Below are 25,868 nucleotides of genomic sequence, written 5' to 3'. Positions count from 1 at the left end.
AAAAAACATATCAGGCACACATTAGTTGCCAAACGTCAAGGTGTGCCATAACAATCAAGTGAATCAACAAATCTTTAAGACATGCCAGAGTATAAAGATTGGCTGTTTCGACAAGGAGGGACTTCTTTCGTTGTGGTGGCCATAACAAGTTTCGCACTTTTGCCCATTTGTAGTAATGTGAGTAAACAGTCTTTGTGTATCTATAGTCTTGGTGTAAAATTAGACAAGAAATGCGTAACTCCATTGATATAGTAGTTATTTGTCATTTGAATATAATGCCATGGCAAAGTCTGACTAATTAAAGCAGTTAAAATGTGTTGTTTTAAAGTTTTTAAGCTGTTTTCAAATGACGTCATTGATGACGCGTGAAATTCAGATGGAGGGCAAGAAGCGATTCTTCTACATAGGAATCGTTATCAGAACGTCAAAATGTTTCTGTTTATGTTGTTTATAATCATTTAAATTGGGCATAATTAGAAATGCCGAACAGCTTTTTAAGACTTCCAAAGGTTTTTGCTCATAAAGGGGGGAAAGTTCAAGAAACTGGCTGAAAAACTGAAGAAAAGATGGCATGTAATAAACATTCATTTAATGCATCCATGTATACAAACTTTTTTTAAACGCGATAATTTGTTTGACAGCAATCAAAATAAAGACTATAGACCATTTCAATGTGAAGATGTCATTGGCTCATGAACACTTCCTGCTTGTTGTTAAACAATTTCATAACCTTAACAAGAGGCAATTCAATCATATCTTAACATTATTACAGCAATCATAACATTCTTTATCAATCTGTGAATCATTTTGGATTCTTGGAAGCTATGTAAACTGAAAAATGTAATCCAGAAAATACAATAGGACCATTGTTATTGTTTACGTCCCTCAAAATGGTCTTTATGCAGGCCTAACAATGTGTATAACAATGTGCTATATAATAATCAGATACAAACACTAACACACTTATGCAAAATCGAGGAGAATATAAATAACGTACCCTGCCATGTAACCACTGCAATGAAATCTCTGTCTTGTTTTGCAATAATTCAAGTTCAAATTAAACTGTAAACATCCATAGTAAACTGATAAACGGTAATAAATACTGTAACGTTGGTGTAAACTGTGGTGCATTGTGATGGTGTATAATTTTAGCTTAGAAAACTGAAGCCTGAATAATTTGTTTATTACTACAGTTGTGTCGTACCACAGCAACAATAAAAGTATGGTATAGTATGCTTCCAAACACTATAGTATTTACGACAGTACTTTTTCATGTAACATAATAGCTTATACAGTATCTACCTCCTCGATGACAGGCAAGTATAATTTATTTCAGTAGAAAACTCTGCGGTCTTCATGATATTAGGATCATGTCCAACATATGTAGTTATTTAATATTTATATCTCCTTTGAAATTTGGTATTCCCCTTTAGACCTACATGATTGAAAACAACCCCTAAAGAGAAACTATCAAAAAAAAAAAAAAAAAAAAACTGAAATCGAACATCTGTAGTTAGACAGCAACAGAACCATCCTGCAAACCTGCACATGTTGCTGGATCCTCTTCTTCTCATTGGTCAGCTGAACAGTCCTCTCTTCTTCCTCCTCCAATCGGCTCTCAAGCTCCCCCAACACATCTTCAAGCTCCTGTTTGCGATTGGCCAGCCGTGCTCTCATTTCCTCTGCTTCCGCGAATAACTCTGCCTCGGCCTGCAGCTGGTCGGTCAAGACTGACTTCTCCTCAATCAGCTGTCAAGAGGACATCAAGATCAGTGTGGAAATCAAGCAAATAAACCAACACGCAAGGAAACACGGAAAGAAAGTTACCTGTTGGTTTTTCTTGTCCAGTTCAGTAAAGTCAAGCTCTAGTTTACTCAGCTTGTCTTTGGCTTTCTGAAGCTGTGCTTCCCGAGCTTGAATCTCTTCATCCTGACGGGTCACCTGCAACAAGGGCTTCACCTGCAGGAGGGATCACAGTTGAATTCACTCCACATCACATTAATGTACTATTTCCACCTGACATTATACTGTATTATGCAATCATTTAATATGCCACTTAATTATTTTTAAATAATATTACAAATATATTTTTGAACACTTCTTTTAGGTGAAATATTTGTGACATATTAGAACAGCTTGATAAACTATGCTTAATTAAATTAGTTAAAACAATGGACCACATATTTTATATTTTTTATTCAGGAGGCATGCATTGAGACATTTAATTTCAAATCCTTCAAAATTTAAAGAAACATAAAAAAATCTATAATAGTTTGTACAAAAATAATAATGAGAAAAAGCTGTTCAACATGGATAATAACAGATAATTGTCCCTGGGCAATAAATAAGTTTAATAGAATGATTTTGGAAAGATTATGCAAGACCAATATTGTGTTCAATAGACACCTTATAGATGTCTAAATATAGATGTCTTGGCTAATACAAGGTTCAGTTTTGTGCTGTCAGTGAAAATCTAATAGATGTTTAAACAAAGTCCAAAAACAAAAAAAATCACCAAATTAGACAGATGTGTAGTCATTCATTCCGGTAATAATTTATTTTGATGGTTCTTTTGAGTATTAGTAGACTGTCTGCTTTATATCTGTTGATACTGCTCCTTAAACAGACATTTAACTGACTATAAGAAATTTGCAAGTACATGTCAACTTAAACTAACCCTAACAATAATTCCAACCTAACAGTCTACTTATAATCTAATGAGAATTAGCTGGAATGCAGATGCAATGTAACTTAAATTCAACAAACAGACCATCAAAATAAAGTGTGACCTTCTTTCCTGTCTAGTTGTTGACTAGTCTCTTTTTGGACTACAGTTAGACATCTAATAGATTTTCACAGACAACTCAAATTTAGCCTTGTTTTAGCCAAGACCTCTATTTTTATTATCAAACACAAAAATGCAAACCCCAAATGTTTTAAACATGTAGTTCTGAATATGCAATGAGACAATAAATACACTGCAAAAAATGCCTTTCTTAGTTTTTTTTTTAGCCCTAATATCTAAAAAAGTCTTAAATCAAGAAACATTTTATTGTCTTGTTTTCATAAACATAATGTCAAAGTTAAGTTTTTTTACATTTAAATTAGTTTTTACTTAAAACAAGAAAAATAATCTGCCAATGGGGTAAGCAATATTGTTGATCATCTAAAAAATGCTTCTTGATTGAAGAATTGTTAGATATTTGGACTAAAAAACAAGACAAAACCTTTAAATACGAAAAGCATTTTTGCAATGTAAAAAATTACTGTCATATACTCTAACTAATAAAGATACATTTCTTTACTAAGCCCATTACTAATTTTATGTTTATAACCTTGTGTAGTAATTTGTGTTACCTTGGTGAAGAGTCTCCACCACTGCCAGTTTCTGAGCTTCAGATATGCAGCACAATTTCTCTGCATCACCCGCAGAGCACTAAGCTGCTGCTGCTTCTTATGGAATGCCCTGAAAAACATAATCGTTAAAATACGGTTCTCAGCATATATAAGTACACCCCTCACAAACCTTTTAAATTCATATTTTAATAGGAAGCTATACAATATTATATTTATGCATATACATTAGATTAGGCAGTACTGAAGCCAAATCTGGATCTTATCTAACAATACGATAACGGTCAAAAAACTAGTACAACCAAATTAATGTTATAGAAAAATATCAAATACAAATTTAAAACGAGGAGATATCAAGAGAAGCATACAATGTAATAATTTAGTTAAAATAGTCTTTTTTTTTTTGCAAGATTTTGCTTGAATTTAATTTTAATTTCTCAATATGTTTGGTGACTAAAATATTAGGTTAATAAGTATATCTGTTCAATAAATGTGTTTTGTTTAAATGCATCAAAATGCATTGTGTACATTCACTGAAAAATGAATAAAAAAATTTCAAGATTGGCTGTACTCAATTATGCTGAGCACTGTACACATGTACACATAATACATCCCTCATATCTACCAAACATGCATAGGAATTTACTTTCTAGCAAGGTATCCACGAGCTGCGCTCTGGAAGCGGATAATGGTGTCAGTGATCTTCAAGTCTCGTTCTTCCTCCAGATGAGCTAAAACTCCAGCCCTGAAGAACACCTTACTCTGTCCCACCCGAAAAAGATTCTTGTCCAACTCTAAAGCACTGATCTGTAGGTACAGGAAAAAATAAATAAACAACCTGTATTGGCTAAACATCAAAATCAGAGATGTGTATAAAACATTACAACACTACTGACCTTCCAAGTTTAATTACTCAAACATAAGCATATGTAATTTTGTTATTTATTGATTTAAAACTCAAATATCCTGTATCAAATCAATACTAGGTTTCTGGAGTAATAATATCACTTACCATGAGCTCAGATGCATGTTTGCCATCCATAAAGGTTCGAGGAATAGCATTTGGAGTCAGGATCTCATACCTGGAAACATAGAGTAAAAAAAAGACAATTCTTAATTACACAAGCTAAACCTACAAAGTAAAAGTGATATTGAAAGCAGTGACTTTCCTCCACATCTATTCATGCCCACACATTTACTTTTATTATAAACCGCTTCTAAATGGGACATTCCATAGACTTGTATTGTTTTTAGTATGGATTTTAAATACAGCTGCTATTTAAAGAACTAAATAACTGAAAACCCACAACTGCTATTACACTCTAAAAAACTTACCTAATTTTTATAATATATTTAAAAATAGACATTGGGTCAGATTTATTTAACTCCGAATACAAAATTGTCTCAGTTTAAGTAAAATACACAGATATGTGCACAGACACTGTAAGAAAATAGAGTATTTTTTTTCATTTCTCATTAGAGTTATCCTTTATTCTTTATTAAAATATGTTTTGTATGCTCTGCCAAATAATATGTTAACCGAAAGTCTTCTTTGAGTGAGATGTGCTTTGCATACTAATAAAGACATTAGCAGAAGGAGCTATCTTGGACAAAAAAGATGCGTGTCTCTCTTTCTTATTTCCCATGTAACAAGAAATTTAGTTATGCTTGCTGAGAGTGGAATGCGTATATGAGTTACCCTTTTTGAAAAATATATTGGGGCCTATAGAAGCCTCAAAGCATGTGCATTTAACTGTTCTTCTGTGCAGAAAAGGGGAACTACAGATGATGCAGAAAAGCTGACAGAGAGATTATATATAATCTTCTCTGATTATAAAATAGGTCTTTAGTTCTGAGGAGCATATGCAGACCGCCTAATATGTTTTTTCGGATAGCATTGTATAACTGATAGAACATATCTGACCCAGGGCCCTCATCAAATTATCCATTTGTGCTTAATAAATTATTGATACTTTTGACATTCATCTCCGCCTCCTGAGTTTGTACTGAACACGCATGGAATAACAGAAAAATATTCCAACAACACACACACACCTTTGCCTAAACTCCTGGAAAGGGATGCGGTTCGGGAAGCCCTGCCTGCAGATCCTGATCCCCTCCAGCACCCCGTTACACCTTAGCTGATCCAGAACCAAATGAGGACTCAACTTTCCAGCCTGCGAGCATTTCAATAACAGAAAATCAGGAAATCACCAAAATGTCAACAAATAAATGACCAATATAAAATATGACACCATTTGCCTAAATAAATAAATTTTCAATTTTAAAATGAGCAAGCAGAATTAAATATTCATAATCCTGTAAAAACCCTTGGGCCTAATTTTGTGCGACAGTTAAAACCTTTAGCTTGTACAAATTTCTCGGTATTTGGATTGACGAGAGATAAGCCTTTGATATACACATTGACAAGTTATTAAAAAGCTTAGGCCAAAATTAGGTTTCTTATACCGATCAAATAATGTTTTCTTTATAAGACTCGTAAGTAATTAGTAGAGAGTACATTTTCGTCTATAATTGATTATGCTGATCTTTATACATGCATGCAGCCGCTACTTATAAAACTGTATTCTGTTTATCATGCAGAACGCTTTGTCACATGTGTAGACTCACAGACACTTCATTGTATTTTGTACGATTCCTTAGAATGATTATTTCTTTATCAAAGGAGAAAATTACATTTGTACTTATTTACATTAAAATGTCTCTTAGTTAAACTACCATCCTATCGTTCTAATTTGTTAACATTTCAAATATATAACCAACACACTAGATTTGGTTCCTGTATTTGTTTAACAGTTCCGAGGGTATTGTCAGAACTTTGCAAACGTACTTTTTCCTTTTATGCTCCCAGGGCTTGGAATGACCTGCAAAATCAGCTTTATCTTGACACACTTCCGACTCTGAGTACTTTTAAACACATTCTGTACAACGTCTTAAAAGATACTTGTAATTGTTTTTTATGATCTGACTTCTTTATGAATGGTGATTTTGAAATTTTGTGGTATTTTTTTTATGTGAAACTTTAAGTGCTATAAATATGTATTCAATATATCAATTGTTTTGTATTTCATGATACATTTTCAAATGAAAATTTATTTAATTTATTATTTAAAAATATGTATTTTGTATACATCTCCAAAACAGAAATGTGTCAGAATATCTGCCCCAAATTTTTGTTTTGTTGTGTTGACTTGACATAGTAGAATTGTTTGACACAAAATATGTTAAAAATCACTCCATAAATGAGAAAATACTGCCCACTGCAGTGAAAAAAAAATAAGTTTTGAGGAATTGAATGTTATATAAACCAGGCCAATGATATGTAAATGGTTATACTGACATAATTCAATATTTTTTAATATACATTTCGTATTTATTTTTATTTCTCCATTAGGGAGATATTTTAATATATATTATATTATATTATATTTATAATATATACATATTCTTTGTTTGCTTCTTCATTCATTCATTCATTTTCTTGCCAGCTTATTCCTTTTATTAATCTGAGGTCGCCACAGCGGATTAAACCCCCAACTTATCCAGCACGTTTTTAAGCTGCAGATGTCCTTCCAGCCGCAACCCTTCTCTGGGAAACATCCACACATACATATAAACACACACAAACACTACGGACAATTTAGCCTACCCAATTCACCTGTACCGCATGTCTTTGGACTGTGAGGGAAACCGGAGCACCCGGAGGAAACCCACGTGAATGCAGGGAGAACATGCAAACTCCTCACAGAAACGCCAACTGAGCCGAGGTTTGAACCAGCGACCTTCTTGCTGTGAGGCAGCAGCACTACCTATTGCGCCACTGCTTCGCCCTTGTTTGCTTCTTCTTATAATTAAATAGAATTTTATTTATTTAATATATACATTTTTATATTCTTTGAGGCATAGAAACATGAAAATGAAAATTGCCGGCAACTGGCTCTCTGCAACTCTCACATGGTTGCCCACTGAAGCTAAGCGGGGCTGTGCACGGTCAGTACCTGGATGGGAGACCACATGAGAAAGCTAGGTTGCTGCCGGAAGTGGTGTTAGTGAGGCCAGCAGGGGGCGCCCAACCTGTGGTTTATGTGGGTCCTAATGCCCCAGTTTAACGATGGGGACTCTATACTGCTAAGTGAGCGCTGTCTTTCAGGTAACGTCTCTCTGTTGTCGTTAAAAATCCCAGGATATCCTTTGAAAAAAATAAGGTTATAACCCCAGCATTCTGGCCAAATTTGCCCACTGGCCTCTGTCCATCATGGCCTCCTAACCATCCCCATATCATAATTAGCTTCATCACTTTGACTCCTCTCCACCAATCAGCTGGTGTGTGGTGTGCAGTCTGGTATAATATGGGTGCTGTCGCATCATCCAGGTGGATGCTGCACACTGGTGGTAGATGAGGAGATTCCCCCCTATGTGTAAAGAGCTTTGAATGCCTAGAAAAGTGCTATAAAAATGTAAGGAATTAATATTATAGTTATTATTGTTGTATTGTAGTCTTTTATGCTGACCCTAATCCATCCAGTTCTCCTTAATTTCAATTTTCCCATTTCTTTTAAGACTTTGATCCTTATCTGCCTCTATTTTCCTACCCTTTTCTCATGGTTGGGAATGATGCAGCGCAGGAAGTTGGGATTGGTGTTGCGGAGGGTGGCCATCAGTTTAGTGAGGGACTCCTTGTAGAGTTGGCCCACTGTGCGGAACATGCCCTTCTTCGTCTTGAGTCCAGCAGCCCCAAAACTCACCGGTCCACTGTTCTCACCTGAGGACACCTGATCCAGACCTACAATCCTCTCCACTGACAAGCACAAAACATGGATGTTATTTTCTACATAGACATGTTCATGTTTAGAAAAGATTATGGCTATGTAGAGTATTAGTGCTATTGAAAGCATACAAATTAAGATTTATTTCTGTTTGGGTTGAAGCCATTTAAAGCCTGGAACACAGCAAGCTGAATGTCAACTGTCAAGAATTCTTTGATCTTTAGCTGGCTTTTAGTTTTTGGTGTGTTTTGCAACTTTAGCCCAAATTCAGCTAAGTCTACATATGAGATCAGAATGAATTGTACAGATAAATATAGTTTTCCGTGTTCTAGTGCATCTTTAGTTTTTGCACCAACACAGCTTGCCTCAGCTCTAACTGCTTGCAACTAGGCATGAGATGGTATGATAAATATTGGATAAATATATCACAATATATCCTTGGATAAATATATCACGATTTCACAAATTTGTGATTACTTCTCTAAAATATATTCTTTTTAAATGTCTGGGTAAAAAAGAAAAAAAAAAAAAACTTTTTCCCTTTTGAACACAATATATTTTATTTTGAGAAACATTTAAAATATTTTGGAGCAGTCAACATGTCAGGCTAAAAGGATCATTGACTCCTGCTGTCTTCATTAGTGTCAAAAACAGAATTCTGTACAATGTAAATGGCATCTTTGGATATCTTTTCTGATAGAGATACTGTTGTCCTAAAAAACAAACAAACAAAAAATATTATATATACTGTAGGAACGTACAACAGAAAACTTTTGGTTTTAAAACCTTGATTTTTCCAAACTGCGGTATACCTTAGAAACGGTTATCATCCCATGCCTATTTGCAACCCAGGTTCATTCATAATGAGTGTTTCTGCTGACATTTCTGCAAAACCAGCAGAAGTTGCTCCTGGTAAAATTCTCTGCACTCACATAAGTTATTGTTTTCTGTATATCTCACCTACTGTATGTTTAATCATATTTACAAACCTAAAAAAGTGCTAACAAAAGCAAACCTGATACAAAACCACACCTCATGAAGCTAACTTGTGAAGCAGAGCACTTAAGTCCAATTGTGGTAAAACACGATTCAACAAAAGAGATCATAGCAATGCAAAAACAAAACAATGAGGTCATGGTGCATCTTTCTCCTACATTTGCTTTTAAAAGCACTATTGTTTAGGCATAGTTTTATGGCCCGTTTCCACTGAGTGGTACAATATGGTATGATACGGGTTGTCTTTATCAGCCTTGCGTTCCACTGCCAAAAAGGTACCAATGGTGGGCGTGGTGTACGACGTAAAATTTCAGTCAACATCATTCTTGCTCAAGGAAATGTCAAAGTAAAGCTGTACGGGTCGTTCACATATATGAGAAACACTTCTCACAAAACAGACGCTGTAACACATAAATACTCGTCTATAAATGTTCATTACTCACATTTCTATGAACATGTTTTGATTATAACTGCAGATCAATGATATCATAAATAGGCGAAATAGCCTACTGTAACGTCTGCAATTATATACAATAAATACATAAATGCAACATACATGAACACATACAGCCCCTTATAAGTCAGTAATTTGGACAACTGGAACTGGAATTGTTCTGTCTCTTTAGTATAAAATCCAGCAAAAAAATTCAACTGAAATGTGTATACAAGTACATTTTTGTCTAAATTGGTTGTTTGGCATTTGTTTGGTTTGTCTCAACCGTAAAAAAGGTTCACATGGTCCAAACAGAAAGAAATCTGTGCATTTCTACATTACTGACACCTTGATAATAAGCTACAGCCAGGTAGATCACAACCAACTACTCTTAAACCAAAGTGAGTTCTACAGCAAACCATGAAAAACAAACTACACATTCTACTAAACTACAGCACAGAACAGCAACACCCACACATCACATCACAACCTGATGCAAAGAAAAAGAGAAATGAAAGAAAGTGTGAAGAACAAATCAATGGTTAGATGAAGTGATGGAGAGGTTAAAAGAGGAAAAGCAGAAAAACCTACTGCTGTCACAGCCATTCGTTTGCAGTGTGGCATAAGAGTCAAAAAAGTACACGCGAGGAAGAGTTTGAATATCTGAGAGAAGAGAAGAGAAGAGAAGAGAAGAGAAGAGAAGAGAAGAGAAGAGAAGAGAAGAGAAGAGAAGAGGGTTAGTCAGTAGTAGATTACATGGGTTAAATATTAGCAATAGCAAAATAAATATTTTATGTTGCATTATTAAAAAATTATTAATTAATACAGTTATACAGTTTGTATTGTTGCATAAAGTTGTTTGTTTGTTTGTTTGTTTGTTTTGCTGATTTTGAACCGGACACTATTATAATTAATAGCTGTAGTATTAAAATTACTATAATTTATTTTTTCTGCTTCTAATTCTAATATTTTGGGAAATTATGCTAAATAATAATATGTAAATGTAAAAATATGATGCAAATGTTGCATTAATAAACATTTATTAACTAATAATTCATAACATCAATATTGTAAACAGGCTTTTTGTCATCTGTATTGTTTAAACAAGTAGGTAATTATATAAAACAATAAACTTATGTTCATTTTTTTTTCAATTATTAAAATATTATATTCATTTTTTTAATTAATAAATACCTAATTGTGAACCAAAATTATTGGGAATTATTACTATTATTATTTTATTTATTTTTATTATTATATATAGTCATTTATTATATTATATTTATTATATAGATATAGTCATGAAAATAAATATTATAAATAATATTTTATTTCATATATATATATATATATATATATATATATATATATATATATATATATATATATATATATATGAAATAAAATATTAATATTAATTATTTTCATTTATTTTAGGTTTATTTTGTCATCCTTTCACTGAACTTGAACTTTTGCTAAATATTTATAATCACAGCACACTGTAGTGTAAATTAAGCATCTATAAGTGTAAGATTCAGCAAACAGACATACACACACACAATTGCTCACCCTCCCTCCAGAGCTCAGAGATGAAGGGGTCAGATGACTGATGCAGGAGAGATGCAACATTATCATTCAAGGGATCCATGTTCTTCACCAGCCACTCGTTTGCTTTATAGTCCACCTGACAGAGTAATAAAAAATACACATTGTTTATTTTGACTGTACTTTGACTAAATAGCAGAAATAGAGAGTATAGGAGCATAAAACTGACCTTGCCAGCATAGTGTATAATAGAGAAGTCTGCCTCTTCTTTCAGCTGCCGGGGCCGCATGAACTTTGAATGTGAACCCTGCTCAGCTGACAGCTTGTCCACAAATGAGCGATCAGTTGCTCTTGGAAACCAACACTCCTCGTCCAACAATGCCAACACACCAGGAGGATGAGCCTACGGAGCAAACCAGTCACAAACACTGTCAAGCACCACATGTCAAATCTGGTGGTGTAATGTTTTTAATTGTTTGCTTAGAGGTGAAAAAAAAAACTTTTCTCTGCCTATAGAGAGTGTACATTAGCCATGCCCACACCAACAGGGAAAATAATCCAAGCAGCTTCATTGACTATCTATTGCAGAGGTGCTCAATCCTGTTCCTGAAGGTCTACTGTCGGGCAGAGTTCAGCTTCAACTCGTATATAATACAACTAAACCAACTATGTAGGACTGTTTCTTAATGGATCCTTTTCACAAGTCTGTTATGATGCATTTAACGGTCATCATAATCTTAAATCCTAGAAATATTTTAATATTTCGATAAAAAAAAAATCTGAAACATCACCTCCAGTAAGCTATGATGACACTCACAACTCAAATGTTTTAAAATCAATTTTTTTTTTTTGTAAATTGATCAAATGTGTGTTTTACCAAATGACAACCCTGTACAATAGTGGAACATGCAATATTGCAATGGCTTAGCTAGCTAGCAAGCTTAGCTGTGAAATTTGAAGTTGTAACAATAACAACATGAATGCTAGTAATATAATGTTGATTAGTCATATGGTAATGACATTTGCATTATGGATACAATCTAGTTTTAATGGCAATACAACTTTTGCATAGATATCAATAAAGGGAACAGTGTATTAGCGAGCACCACCATGTTATATGGTAATTTAAAGAAAGAACTGGCTCTTCCTGCAGATGAAAGTGAGGGTGAGATGGGTTTTAGTGACCATAAGAAGGATGCAGACTGGATATATAATAGAGATAGTTCAGGTAAGTTAGCTCAGATGCAGATAAGAAAGGCATAGTCTAGTATATATTTTAATATAAACATATTTAGCTAGTAGCAACATTATTCTGATGCATCTGGATATACTAGATTTGTTATTTATTTGTTATAATATTTACTGGAGAAAATATTTATATTTACTGTATGTTGTATATATGATAATACAATACTATTATTGTTTTTAATAATATTCAGCAAAAAAGAATAGAATAAATGAAAGCTGTTGGAATATGAGTTGTGGTAAAGTATGTATAAGGTGTCATTTATAAGTTCTGTGTTAAAGCTCATAATACTGCTACAACAATTAAAATATTTCAAACAAAAATAAAATTTAATTATAAGGAAAGTTTTAAATTTGAAATTTCTCAGGTAGATCCACTGTTGGACGTTGTTGCCATATGGCAACATTTCATAAAGTACCTTAAAAAAAAGATTTTTTTCCAAATTTTTTACAGCACTTAAGCCAAGTTAAGCCATTTTAAGAAAAGAAAAAACAGTCAAATATTTTTTTACAGGTTTATCATAATGCGTGCGGTGGAGGGATATGTGAAAAGGTCTATAAGCAGTCTTAAGCGATTCTGCGTCCTTGTGTTCTCATCTAAAATCCTCATCAACCACCAAAGTTCAGTTCCAAAACTCAAGACGACGTTCTTGATATTAAGGACACATCAAAAGCAAACTCATGAGCGCAGCAGTCTTTTCAAGTCCCAGAAGTCATTAACTATGTTTACATAGACAGTAACCAAATCAGTGAAAAACCACAGACACCTGCATCACAAAATGCAGAGGGTTTTTTCCAATAGAGCGTGCGGTATCAGATTCTACTAACACTCTTCCAGTAGTTCATACCCACATCCAATATCTCGTTTGTCATAGACGCCATGCATAAAATGAAAGTTAAAGTGTCACACCACAGTTAAAGTCGACAGATTAAGAATGAAACACCCAAAATTATATGAAACTCCAGAGGAAATGTGGATAGTGTGGTGATGCAATGACGTTAATCGAATTATGTGTTATAGCATGTAAAACGGGATCTTGAAAGGAACATTTAAAAAGCAACTCATGTAAACATCTTAATCATGTTATTGTCTTATTCAGATTAAAGCAAATAATTAGATTACTAATGTCGATGTAAACATAGTCATTGAGGCTAAATAAAAGATTTTTAAATCCATTTATTATTAAATATCAGAGATATAACTTATTTATCTCAGGAGTTTCCCTAAATGAGACAGCGAAAGTAAACATTCAAGCTTAATAAAGGCATAAACCCATTAAGGGTATTTATTTGCTGAAATGCATATTAAAATCTCTTTTATTTGTTTTGTGTAAAGTATCTTTGTAAGACTTCTGTGCATGTTATTAAAAAAAGCTGTAATCTTTTAATAATATTATGCTAAAATGAGTGAAGCACATTCTTGGAATTGAGAAACAGCCTAGGATCTGAAGGAACACAGCTAAACTCTGCAGGAAATTACATCTCTAGAAACAGGATTGAGCACCCCTGATCTATTGTTTACAACAAACATGTGCCCAAAAGCTGCTATGTAACATGGTGTAAAGCAAATAAGCTAAAAAGAAAACAGAAGCAAGCTTTTATAAGCTACAGAACTGTAAAAAAAACGTCCTTTAAGGCATAAGTGTCAAACTCAGTTCTTAGAGGGACACAGCACAGCTCTAAGCTGCAGTCACACTGGACTTTTCTCCCCATAAACTTCCATTTTTACGTCTGCGAATGCGTCAGACCCGAAACGCAAGATCATGCATCAAGTTTTGCAGGTCGCTGCGGTGCAAAGTTCAAGCTTGGTGAACTCTGACCTGCGAAATCGCATCACTAGACTGCGTGAGACCAATTGAGGATCAAAACATGACCTCTCTGGACAGAAATTTAAAATATAGACCAATCGCTCGCTTTTTAAATGTCTAGTCATCTTGTTTAATCCCGATCCATTCCACAGAGCCAAACGACAGAATTTCGCATTATCAAACTCTAGTGTGACCACAGCTTTAGTTTTAACCCTAATTAGACATATCTGAACGTACTAATTGATTTATTTGGGCTTGTTTGAAACCTCCAGGTAAGTGTGTTGAAGCAGGGTTGGAGCTAAACTGTTTAGGGCTGAGTAGAAGTTTGACACACCTGCTTTAAGGTAACAAATGTCAAGTTGGGTCAAGTCAATTTATATCTCTAGCACATTTTACAATGTAGATTGTGTCAAAGCAGCTTATCATAGCTAGCTGAGGAAAAGAGAATAAAAAGCCACATTATTTCAGATTGTGGAACAATCTAGCATTTCAGGCAGGCAGAAGAGTAGTTGTAAAATAGGGGTGCTCAACCCTTTTCCTGGAGATTTACTTTCCTGTAGAGTTCAGCTACCACCCTGACCAAACACACCTAAACCAATTAAAAAGGACCTACACAGTGCATGCTAATTACAGGCAGGTGTGTTTGATATGAGTTGCAACTGCGTGAATCTTTAAAAAAAAAAAATTTAAATGACTTGTGCCTCAGAAAACGATGCCAACATGCAATAAACGCATGGTGGCGTTTGAAGGCGTCAAACGTGGAGCACAGACACTCTTGACAGTTCTGGAGGTCATTAATAATGTAAAAACACTAATACTGAAACGGTTAAGGCGTTTTAGAATGATCAAAACAACATTTCAGATGTTTTACAGTGTGCTCAGCCTGCTGGTTTGTCCATCCACAAACATTTTCATCATCACATGATCTCTTAAAACAAAATCACATGACCTTTTTGTAATGCGCATACTGGAATTGGTTCGGTAAAAGTGTTTCCATCGCAGTTTATGCGCATCATAACTTATCGTACAAAAACGTTTATCCTACTCAGTTATGTGCATATGTATTTTATTTGCATTTTATAAATGTATGCGCATCTTGGCGTTTCCATCAACTGATTTTTGTTGCCCATATTGTGAGCGTGATCTTATTATTTATCAGTAAAAAACATTCTAACCATTTTGACAGAATGCAACATAGAATGTGAATAAAACAGAAAACTGTGCAGTAATGTTTTATGCGAGTGCCGTATCAAATATAGCAAACAGTTTATTCCACCATCAATTTAGTTAAAAAAAAAAAAAATGTTGTAATTATTAAGTGCCATTCAGTTGTATCACTTCTCCAACAAAAGGCCTAGCTGAGGAAATGTACAATTACATAGAATAATACAGTTTAGTTTCACTATATACCTCCTCCTCTCATGTTTACCCCTTTGGCTTGATTTTCTACAAAACTACATCGGCTGTGCAATTAATCAAAAGTCTGGTTTTGTTTTCGATTTTGGCTTCTAACGATTTTGAAAAAACATTAATCGATATAAACAATTATTCTATCATATACTGCCCCTTTCAAGTTGTGTCCATTTGTTGCTCTGCAAAGCTCAGTTCCATGTGAAAATGACACAGCATGTACTGTAATGTAACTTTGCAGCATGGGATGCGCATCATTCATGTTTTTAAATGCGCGAAAGAGCGCATACTGTTGTGTGTGTGCACGCTTAGCCTCAGAGACAAGCAGAGCACACACATCTAAAGCCATCTAAATGCCAGCGCTTTAATCTTCAAATACATCCACATCTGTGTCAGAGCGCGGTGTTTAGTGATTATTTATATTGACCCTCATTTGTGTAATTAACAAACAAGTTGAGAATCAAAAGACATGTGAAAGAGAAACCATATCTAAACTGCACTATTCTTAAAGTGATAGCGCGCAATATTCCTGTATTATCATTATAATATTATCATTATCAAACAACAAATGGAGAAAATCCCTCACTGCTCTTGACTGAAAGACTTTTGTAGCTAAAGCTTTTTCTTACACTGAAGATGCTTAAAGCGCAGTTTGTTTCGTATTTTTATTCCATTGTTTTTTTTTTTTACCTTTCCTTATTTACAGGGAGAAAAATAACTGTGCATATATACAGTTAAAGTCACAATTATTAGCCCTTCTAAATTATTAGCAACCCTTTCCCCCCAACTTCTGTTTCATGTAAAGACTTTTTTTCAACACATTTTTAAACATAATAGTTTTGATTACTCATTTTTAATAACTGATTTATTTTATCTTTGCTATGATGACATTACATTATTGTCACCGACTCAGTCCCAGTCATTCCCCTCGCTGGCCAGCAGAGGTCATCATCGCCGGACTTCTAACATTACATCATCCTCAAACACTGATAGCTACACACCTGCAGCACATCTCACTGATTACCCGCATGCACACATATAAGCAGCCCAAACACTCCAGTGCGAAGTCTTGTTCTGCCCTTGCTGACATTTTTTAGCGTTCATATCCTTGCCGGATCTCCCCGTTATTACCTGGACTGTCCCTTGACCATGCCTTGCCTGCCGCCTGCCTTGAACCCTGCCTAGCTTATCACCTTTGATCCACCCGCCTGCCACTGACCCATGCCTGCTATCACGATCCTTGACAGCCAGCCGCCAGCCTATCGACCCAGTATTACTACGTTTGATGTAAGTTTGCACAGAGTTTGTCAGGGTCCTCGTTACAATTATATTTGACTAGATATTTTTCAAAATACTAGTATTCAACTTAAAGTGACATTTAAGGGCTTAATTAGTGTAATTAGGCAAGTCATTGTATAACAGTTGTTTCTTCTGCAGACAATCAAAAATATATATTGCTTAAGGGGGCTAATAATGTTGAGCTATTAAAAATAATAGGTTTCAAAATATTTAAACCTGCTTTTATTCTAGCCAAAATAAAATAAATAAGCCTTTCTCCAGAAGAAAAAATATTATAGGAAATACTGTGAAAAATTCCTCTGTTGGGAAATATGTATATGTATATATAAAAAAAAAAAAAAATCACAGGATGGTAAATAATTTTGACTTCAACTAATAATCGTTTTGAATAATTGTGATTACAATTCTGACCAAAAAATAGTAATTATGATTTTTCCCATAATTGTGCAGCCCTTACTTCAACACTCTTTAACTAATCTTTAAAAGAATTGGGGCCTTTACGATCTACACAAATAAAAACATACACACACTTACCGGTCTTTCAATGAGGTCGATACAGGGTTGAAGATCCAGACCAAAGTCGATGAAGTTCCACTCAATGCCCTCTCGTTGATACTCTTCTTGCTCCAGCACAAACATGGTGTGATTAAAGAGTTGCTGCAGTTTCTCATTAGTGTAGTTGATGCACAACTGTTCGAATGAGTTCAGCTGTTGAGGGGAAACAAAGAGGACAATTAATGTTTATTGACAGGATAACGAAGACAATAATTAAGATCACTGCATTTCCCTCACCTGGAAGATCTCAAATCCAGCAATGTCCAGAATGCCGATGAACGAGGCTCCTTGACGTTGTCTGCGGTCTAGAGCTCTATTGATCCGATGCACAAGCCAGCGAAAAAGACGCTCATATGTGGCCTTTGCTAAAGCTTCCACGGCAAAATCAGCCTGAACACATATAGAAAATGAATTAAACAAGAAAAATTGTTATTTCTGTTAAGTCATAGGGCTCTATTTTAACAATCTAGGCGCAAAGTCTAAAGTGCATGGTGCAAAAGCATTAAGGACGTGTCCAAATCCACTTTTGCAATTTAAGGACAGAAAAATACAATTTGTGTATGTGGGGCAGGGTCTAACAGAGTTATGCTTATTATCTTGATGAGTTATGGGTGTGTTTTGAGCAGAACCTGCATTAAACCAAACAGAGTCTCATCTCCCATTCCCTTTAAAAGTCATGGCAGACTTTGTAAGTGAAAAAACTGAAGATAAAGAATGAGGCTACTCTATTCGGCCTTTTACTCTTTACTTTATTCTTTTACTTTTGTGGATAAGGAAACTGTGTTGTACGCACTCCACTGAAGACATCCATCAGCATACATATTTAATTTTGTTTGTTGAGTACAAATATTTGTTTCAAAACTATTTCTAAATTCAGTTCTAATTTCTAGCAAATGAATAAATGAACAATAATAACAAAGTGTGGTCAAAAAACTGAATTATATCCAAACACATGTCCTTTTCTTATGACACATATAGTCCAAAATCTGACAGGTGGACAAATCTAAGCTTGTTTTAATTAAAACAAATATGCATATGCATATAATAAATAACACTTATAATAATAGCATTACACAAAAGCAAATTGTCATGAATAAACTGAAAAAAAGCCCCAAGATGAAGAAGGCATGGAGGTAGTGTTTTTTATATTTATGTAGGAAATAATAATTTTTGTATTATTTTTGCTGTACATCCTGTGTGTATTAAGCATAACTAACACCCTCTGCACTGGACTTTAAAGCAGCGTTTAGCTGATCAATTGCGCAGACTATTTTAGTTCCTCAAAATAGCACCCCGCCAACATTGCGCCATAACACACCTCTTTTATAGACCAGAACACGCATGAGTCCACAAAGCAGCACAAATGAATTTGTTATTTAAACAACGTGGCGCACAACATAACAAATTAGGGTTGCGCTGAAAATAGCAACAAACTTTATGCAACTCATTCTTATTTTAATGTGACTTATTTCAGAATATAGCAGAAGATTTAATTAATTCAATAAAGACAAAATAGAAAGTGGTTTGACAAGTGGCGCAGGTACAAGAATGCTGCAAGTCATTAGTTTATTTGTAAAATGTCTCTCCGTTCATTATATACTTGTTCTTTTATTCGAAAAAGACAGTAATATTTTTCAATAATATTAAAAATAATCTAAAATAATATATACCAAATATTTTTTTTTTCTATTTTAATATAGTTTAAATGTACTTTATTGACATGAATGATTTATTTTAGTTAAAATTGTAATAAGCTAATTAAGTGGTCATTTAACATATCTATTATTATTATTAAAAATACATATAATTATTAAATAAATTACACAAAGAGATTAAAATTCATTAAAATCTTTTGGATAAATTTAGAGCTTTTTTGCAAAAAAAAAACAAAAAAAAACATACATAAACAAATATTACTTTATTAAGTAAAACATGTTAAATAATAGGTCAATGAATAAAAATACTGACCCCAAACTTTGGATTGTAGTGCAGTGAATAGAAAAATTCTTATTTCTACATTATGATCAGAATAGAACCAGAAATGTATATTAGAATGGAGTACATTTTTAAAAACATTCCTTCTAAAATACAGTCATGGAGAACAAATTTAGACTAATAAAATTCCATTGTATACTTAGCTGAAAATATAAAGTGGTTCAATTCAGGTGCAAATGAGTCTCTTTGTGAAGCATGCACTTTACATCTGTTCTGTCGCATTTTAAAGAGCCCCTATTATGGGCTTTTGAAAATGACCTTCCATGCAGTGTGTAAAACAGCTCTAAGTGAAGTAAAATATCCAGCTAAAGGCCTGTGAACACCAGGGCGATTTTTGCTCGCATTTTCCAATGACGTTTAACGATTTGTGACTAAATAAAGGCCGCCAATGTGATTGTGCACACCAACAAAAAGATGAGTATGCCTGCACAGGAACAACACTAGGAGAAGGCTATGCTGAAGAATGACTGATTGTGTAAAATAACTGAATATGTAAAGCACTGATTATATATTTTGAACATTCATGCGAAGCTATATGTGTCAGAAGCTAGAGTGAGTAACATATTATCAAGTTATTATGCTATCATGACAAAGTATGTAAACACTTAGTTCTTTTGCATCTATGCTCTAGTTTCAAAACAGTTGCTATAATAGACCTGTGACATCTCTGCTGACCGTAGCAAGCTGGCAGAGAGCCAAGAATAACAGGACAACCTAGAGTAAAAACTTATCCAAAATTTGTCAAGAGTTTAAACGAGACAACTAGGTGTGTTCAACAATCTGTAGAAAGATTGTGGAAAACACAGAGACCTTAGAAAGAGAAAAGAGGTAGGAAAGAAAGAAAGGAATTTACCAGGAGAGACTTTAGAATACTCTGAGGTCTGCTCTGCTCTTTTTCGGCTTTATTATGGAGAATAAAATCTATTTTCTGATATTCAAAACCTCTACGTCTGATAATTTCTAATTGATAAGAAGTCTGAATACAACAGCAGGTGTCAGAAGTTTAAAGTTTAGTAGCGCCATCTAACGTCAAGGAGTGATTTTGAATACTCTTCTGCTTGACGCCAGTGAAAAATCGCATGGGTTTGAATCCTGAAAATCGTCTCATAAAACGCTCACAATAAAAGCAAATGAAAAGCATCCCAATGTGTAGGAGCCTTAAGACTTAAATTTGAAAGTGTACTATGTTTAAAACTATTGATTTATCTATAAAAGAGTCGACTCAGTGGTTCGAATTAATTGCAGCAGTAGCGAGTCTTTAGTCATGCCGACGTGATGTTGATACAGAACTCAAGCCCCACCCATTTGTTGCGCGCACAGACCCTGGAAGATTGAAACCCCCCGGCCCCGCCAACAAACACTGTTGCAGATCCCGGTTGAATCATGTCGTGTAGACGCTGTGCTCTGAAGTGTGAGGGAGAGTTAATGTTATTTTCCCTACCCAAAGATGAGGCTGTGAAGAGTCAGTGGTTGAAGTTTATTTTTACAAAAATACCTCAGCATTATAGCCACAGCTTTGTGCTGTGTTCCCGTCATTTTTCCGAAGAGTGCTTCAGTAATCTACACGCTTACAACAGGGGATTCATCTGATGTTTGTTAAAGGAAGGATCAGAACAGACTATTGATGTATGAGACTTTGTCAAAGCTTGCCAGTACACAATTCATAGATCCTCCGTTTCACAAGAGTAAGTAACTTAAGTGTGATTAAAGTGGTTGCCTCCTTATTTTCTCTACCTTGCAAATTATATATTTAATTGTGTTTTGTTACTTGTAACTGCTTGTGCAATGTCTGGTTAACTCTTTCTATTCTCATATCACGTCTAAAGCCTCCTTGAAAACATGACGTTTGCTGCTTTGTTTACAGATTTAAAAGCGTTTGTGAGCTCGCGATCTATTGCCGTTTGTCATTGCTATGGCCACCATCAGCTGTTCCTACACACGTGCGGCAGTCAAGTTTTTAAAATGGTCCAGCTTTTGCCACTATTATTTGCTATTAATCGCTATTATTTAGCGTTTAATACCGAATGTGTGTCACTTTTTTTCTTATGTGCACTCCTGTATTGGGCTCACACATACACTGCACTCTGACAACTTGTTGATAAGCCATGCTGAGCATTTCTCTCTCTCATGCTGAACGTAGTCGACCAATCACAACAGACTGGGTCATCGGACCAATCAGCGTAGATTACCATCATGCTAAGAAAAGGTTTGGAAACAAATGAATCCCTGAACGAATCATATGGGAGTCAATGGGATAATAAGGTAAAGATAAATGCATATTATAAGACAATGAAAGAGTTTTTTGACCTTGCATGCATATCAGCCTGTTGTTGGAGACCCCCAAAACCAAAATATGACCTTTTTTTAATGCATAATAGGGGCTCTTTAAAACACACACCCTCACACACACACACACACACCTGCTGCTTGGTCTGGGCCTTCTGGACATATTCGCGGCCTACTTTGATGCGAGGAGTGAGAATGGCCCGGCTGAACTCCAGCACACTGATGCCCAGCAGGTGGCAGAGTTTCTGTGCTGCGGTGTCATCTGGCATTGAGGCCTGATCTGTGTTCTTCTCTTTGTGAAATGTGATGTTCCCAAACTGCAGCACTGAAGAGATCACCTTTAGCATGGCTAAAAAGAAAGACAGTATGAGGAAGAGACAGAGACACCACTGGTGTAAAACACTTGAATACTGTACCTAAGTATTACTTTACTGTACTTTACTCGATTATAATTCAAACTGACTACCTGTACTTGAATACAGCTCTGAACACTGTTGCCATCTATTTTCGATATAAAATAAAGAAAATCTGCCTAAAAAGGGCACTAGATGACGTCATCTGTAAATTTGCACATCACATTTGCATATCTGTTTGTATTTATTTTCATAAAAGTAAAAAAGGAATTTATACAGAGCTCAGTATATTCAGTTGAAGTCAGAATTATTAGCCACCCTAATAGTTTTTTCACAGTAGGTCTGATAATATTTTTTTCTTCTGGAGAAAGTCTTATTTTTTTATTTCGGCAAGAATAAAAGCAGTTTTAATTTTTTTTTTAATCCATTTTAAAGGTTCACGAAAACCTTGAGTACTTTTTTTGAGATTTTAGCAGATTTGTGTGTGTTGAGCATCAGTTAAGACAATGTTAGCACCTGTCAGCTTTAATTGTGGGAAAAACTGGATAATTTTGAGCTTTTGTCAGCTAATTTTAGCTATCGGGTTTAAAATGATTTTTGGGGCGGGATCAAAATTGGCGACGTGGCGCAAAACTGCAAGTGCAAAGATGACACGTTGGTTTCTTATTATTATTCATAGCTGAGTCTTTTTATTCTATGAGAAGAGGGTTCTGCAGTCATCTTTAAGGTGCGCGTGGCTCCTGTTTCAGGAGGCGTGGCTCTGGACGGCAGGGGAGGCACTGTGATTCAAAGATTTATGCTAAGCTGCTAGCATTGTGGAAGATCACCTACTGCACTTTTAAGCATTTACATATCACTTTAAACTGTATAAAGTATCTTGAAAAATATCAAGTCAAATATTATTTACTGTCATCATGGCAAAGATAAAAATTAAAACTATTATGTTTAGAAATGTGTTGGAAAAACATGAAAAATGATATTTTAATAGGAAGCTATACAATATTATATGTGTGCATATACATTAGATTAAACACTACTGAAGCCAAATCTGGAGTCTATCCAACAAAATAGCTGACAATAATAATCCAAAAACTACTAAACCCAAATTAACATGTTATAGAAAATATAAAATATAAAATTTTTTTTTTTTTTAAAAATAAGAAAAAATCAAGAGAAGCAAAAAAATCTAAAAAATGTGTTGCAATTTTGTAGGTTGTAGTACTTTTTGCAATATTTGCTTGAATTTAATTTTTTTGTCTTTCTATTTCTTAATATGTTTGGTCACTAAAATATTATTTTAATAAATTTATCTGTTTTTTTTTTCAAAAATATACCTAGTAAACCCAGAGCATCCAGAAAAAAAAGACAAATTAAAGTTTTATTTTTCTCTTTAGCTGCATATGCATTAGCTGTCTTTTTAGTATATTGGCAGAATAAACAATATTGTATGAGTGCAAATATCATCAAGTGATGAAAATGTGTGATGAGTTATCATTTTACTTTTAATAATAATTTACTATAATACTTTTCATTTAATGCATTAGTGGATGAGTCGATATGATGTATGAATAATTTTATATCTCATTTTTGTTCTTGCTACTGTACTTTTACTTTTACAAGTACAACTAAAAGCTGAACTTTTTAATTTAACTCAAATTTATTTTTGCCCAGATGCTTTTAATAGAGCAAAACTTTTATTTGGAATATGTACATTTACTTGAGGATAATTTCTGACCCCTTCTAGAGACCCTCTTCTCTCTTACATGTAGATTCTTCCTGGGTGAAGCCCATGATGGTCATCGAGTCCATTGTCTGAGTGAAGTTTTCTGAATCACTTTGACCCGGAACAGGAAGTGACCCTCCACAGAGGAAACGATATTGATCTGCACCTCCCAGCAAAAGCTCCTCTGTAGAAACAGAGCAGATATTGGATCACAACAGCAGTGTTGCATTAAAGATATTACAAACGTATTGTGAAGCATGCATGTTTTTTGTGTGGACTACTGACTTCTCATGGCCTCAGTTGCACCAGAGAGAAGCTGGTAGAAGATATGGAAGGTTCGCTCGTCTTTAGCCTGACGAATGGCTCGAGACTTCTCTAGCAGATCTAATACACTCACAGGTTAATGAAAAATGTGCCAATAAACACAGTAGGGATGATAAATAAATAAAATATAATATAATAGTAATAATATAGGCGGTTCATTCCGCTGTGGCAACCCTAGATTAATAAAGGGACTAAGCTGAGAAGAAAATTAATGAATAGATAATAATAATATAATATAATAATAAAACTATTCACATTATATAATTCATTAAATGAGGTATACACAGTTAAAGTCAAAATTATTATTTTTTATTCTTTTTCAACTATTCAAAGTGACTTTCAACAGATCATGGTCATTTTCACAGTATTTTTCCTTCTGAGGAAAACCTTTTTCTTTTAGTTTAGTTTGAATAACAAAATTATGAGGTGATAAAGAAAAACATTCTACAGCTTTTCTCTCACCTAGTAATATCTTTTCTGGTCACGCTTTACAAAAAGGCTTCATTAGTTAACGTTAGTTGATGTATTTACTAACAGGAACACACAAAATACAATACTGTGCATGTACTGCATTTATCAATCCTAGTTCAACATTTAATTATGCATTATTGAAATTGCAAACATTTTACAATTTTTACATTTCAATATTAAAAGCAGTGCTTATTTTGAACATGAATGTACAGGTATGAAATGACATAGGCGGGTATAAAAATTTAAGCGGTTTTGCAACAAACAGCTCACCCAATTCACCTGTCTTTGGACTGTGGGGGAAACTGGAGCACCCATAGGAAACCCACATGAACACAGGCAGTTTAGTTCGCTGTTTAAATTATTATACATTTGTCATTCATTCATTCATGTTCTTTTCGGCTTAGTCCCTTTGTTAATCAGGGGTATCTGGGGAAAACCTACCCAAACCTAGACAAACACGGGGAAAACATGCAAACTTCACACAGAAATGCCAACTGACCCAGCTGAGGCTCAAACCAGTGACCTTCTTGCTGAGGCGAACGTGCTACCCACTGCGCCACCAAAATGCCCAGCTTTTCTCATAACTAACAATATTTTTTTATTTAATTCTTCAATTATACAAAACAAACAGTGGTATCTACTGTAAAAAAAAAAAAGATGTTTTCTCTCAACTAAAATTGGCCTGAGCAGAAATTATAAATTAGCATCTGCAAATAAGCATGATGGAAACTAAAACTAAAGCTTTTCATAAAACTAATTTTTAGCAAAATACTAATAATTTACATTAAAAATACAGCAGAATGGCCTTAAATTCTTTCTTAGCATTTTGGTATTTTATCAAAAAATATAAAGTAACATCTGTAAACAAACATAGTACGGGCAAAATAATTATAGCAGTACCTGCAACTAAAATGCCAGTACTTTTCTCACAACTACATTATTTTGCAACATTTCTGCAATTATCAGCTATTTAAATGTATTTTAGGAGATATGAAGGATACAAGTCTCAATATTAGCACCAACAATATATCCAGCAACATCAAAATTGATTCTGATGAATTTGCCCTGTAACAAATAAAAAATACATGACAGGTCAGAGCAAATCACAAACTCAAGATCTAACTCTGTGTGTTAGCTGTGGCGATTCAGGGCTTACAAATCTGGAAGAGTTATCGTTTTTGACAGTCTTGGCATTGCCGAAGGCCTCAAGAATGGGGTTTGCTTGCAGTAACTGTCTTTCCAGCTCCCCCTAGGCACAACAAAAGAAGAATAGCCCTTCAGTGC

The 25,868-nt window shown here is 34.5% G+C and overlaps 1 protein-coding gene across 11 annotated transcripts in view; it reads right to left on the bottom strand.

Moving 5' to 3' along the window:
• myh14 (myosin, heavy chain 14, non-muscle) overlaps window positions 1–25,868 on the bottom strand; it is a 93,127-nt gene that overhangs the window by 35,645 nt on the left and 31,614 nt on the right. For 6 of the 11 annotated variants that reach the window (XM_073925971.1, XM_005157931.6, XM_068214106.2 and 3 more), the window contains 17 exons: window positions 25,741–25,833; window positions 25,586–25,649; window positions 24,075–24,173; window positions 23,830–23,973; window positions 21,848–22,062; window positions 17,670–17,822; window positions 17,412–17,585; window positions 11,345–11,518; window positions 11,140–11,254; window positions 10,162–10,233; window positions 7,968–8,173; window positions 5,410–5,531; window positions 4,367–4,436; window positions 4,001–4,161; window positions 3,358–3,466; window positions 1,828–1,959; window positions 1,543–1,749 (listed from right to left, as the gene is read on the bottom strand). In XM_073925971.1, coding sequence (XP_073782072.1) covers window positions 1,543–1,749; window positions 1,828–1,959; window positions 3,358–3,466; window positions 4,001–4,161; window positions 4,367–4,436; window positions 5,410–5,531; window positions 7,968–8,173; window positions 10,162–10,233; window positions 11,140–11,254; window positions 11,345–11,518; window positions 17,412–17,585; window positions 17,670–17,822; window positions 21,848–22,062; window positions 23,830–23,973; window positions 24,075–24,173; window positions 25,586–25,649; window positions 25,741–25,833 — 2,310 coding nt within the window. The remainder of the gene's footprint in view (window positions 1–1,542; window positions 1,750–1,827; window positions 1,960–3,357; window positions 3,467–4,000; window positions 4,162–4,366; window positions 4,437–5,409; window positions 5,532–7,967; window positions 8,174–10,161; window positions 10,234–11,139; window positions 11,255–11,344; window positions 11,519–17,411; window positions 17,586–17,669; window positions 17,823–21,847; window positions 22,063–23,829; window positions 23,974–24,074; window positions 24,174–25,585; window positions 25,650–25,740; window positions 25,834–25,868) is intronic. The other 5 variants (XM_073925974.1, XM_073925975.1, XM_005157934.6 and 2 more) reach the window with 1 other exon arrangement.

This window comes from Danio rerio, chromosome 16, assembly GCF_049306965.1.
Source record: "Danio rerio strain Tuebingen ecotype United States chromosome 16, GRCz12tu, whole genome shotgun sequence".
Taxonomy (NCBI): Eukaryota; Metazoa; Chordata; class Actinopteri; order Cypriniformes; family Danionidae; genus Danio; species Danio rerio.
Note: the sequence above shows the minus strand (reverse complement) of the source record. Positions and strands in the feature narration are given on the sequence as shown.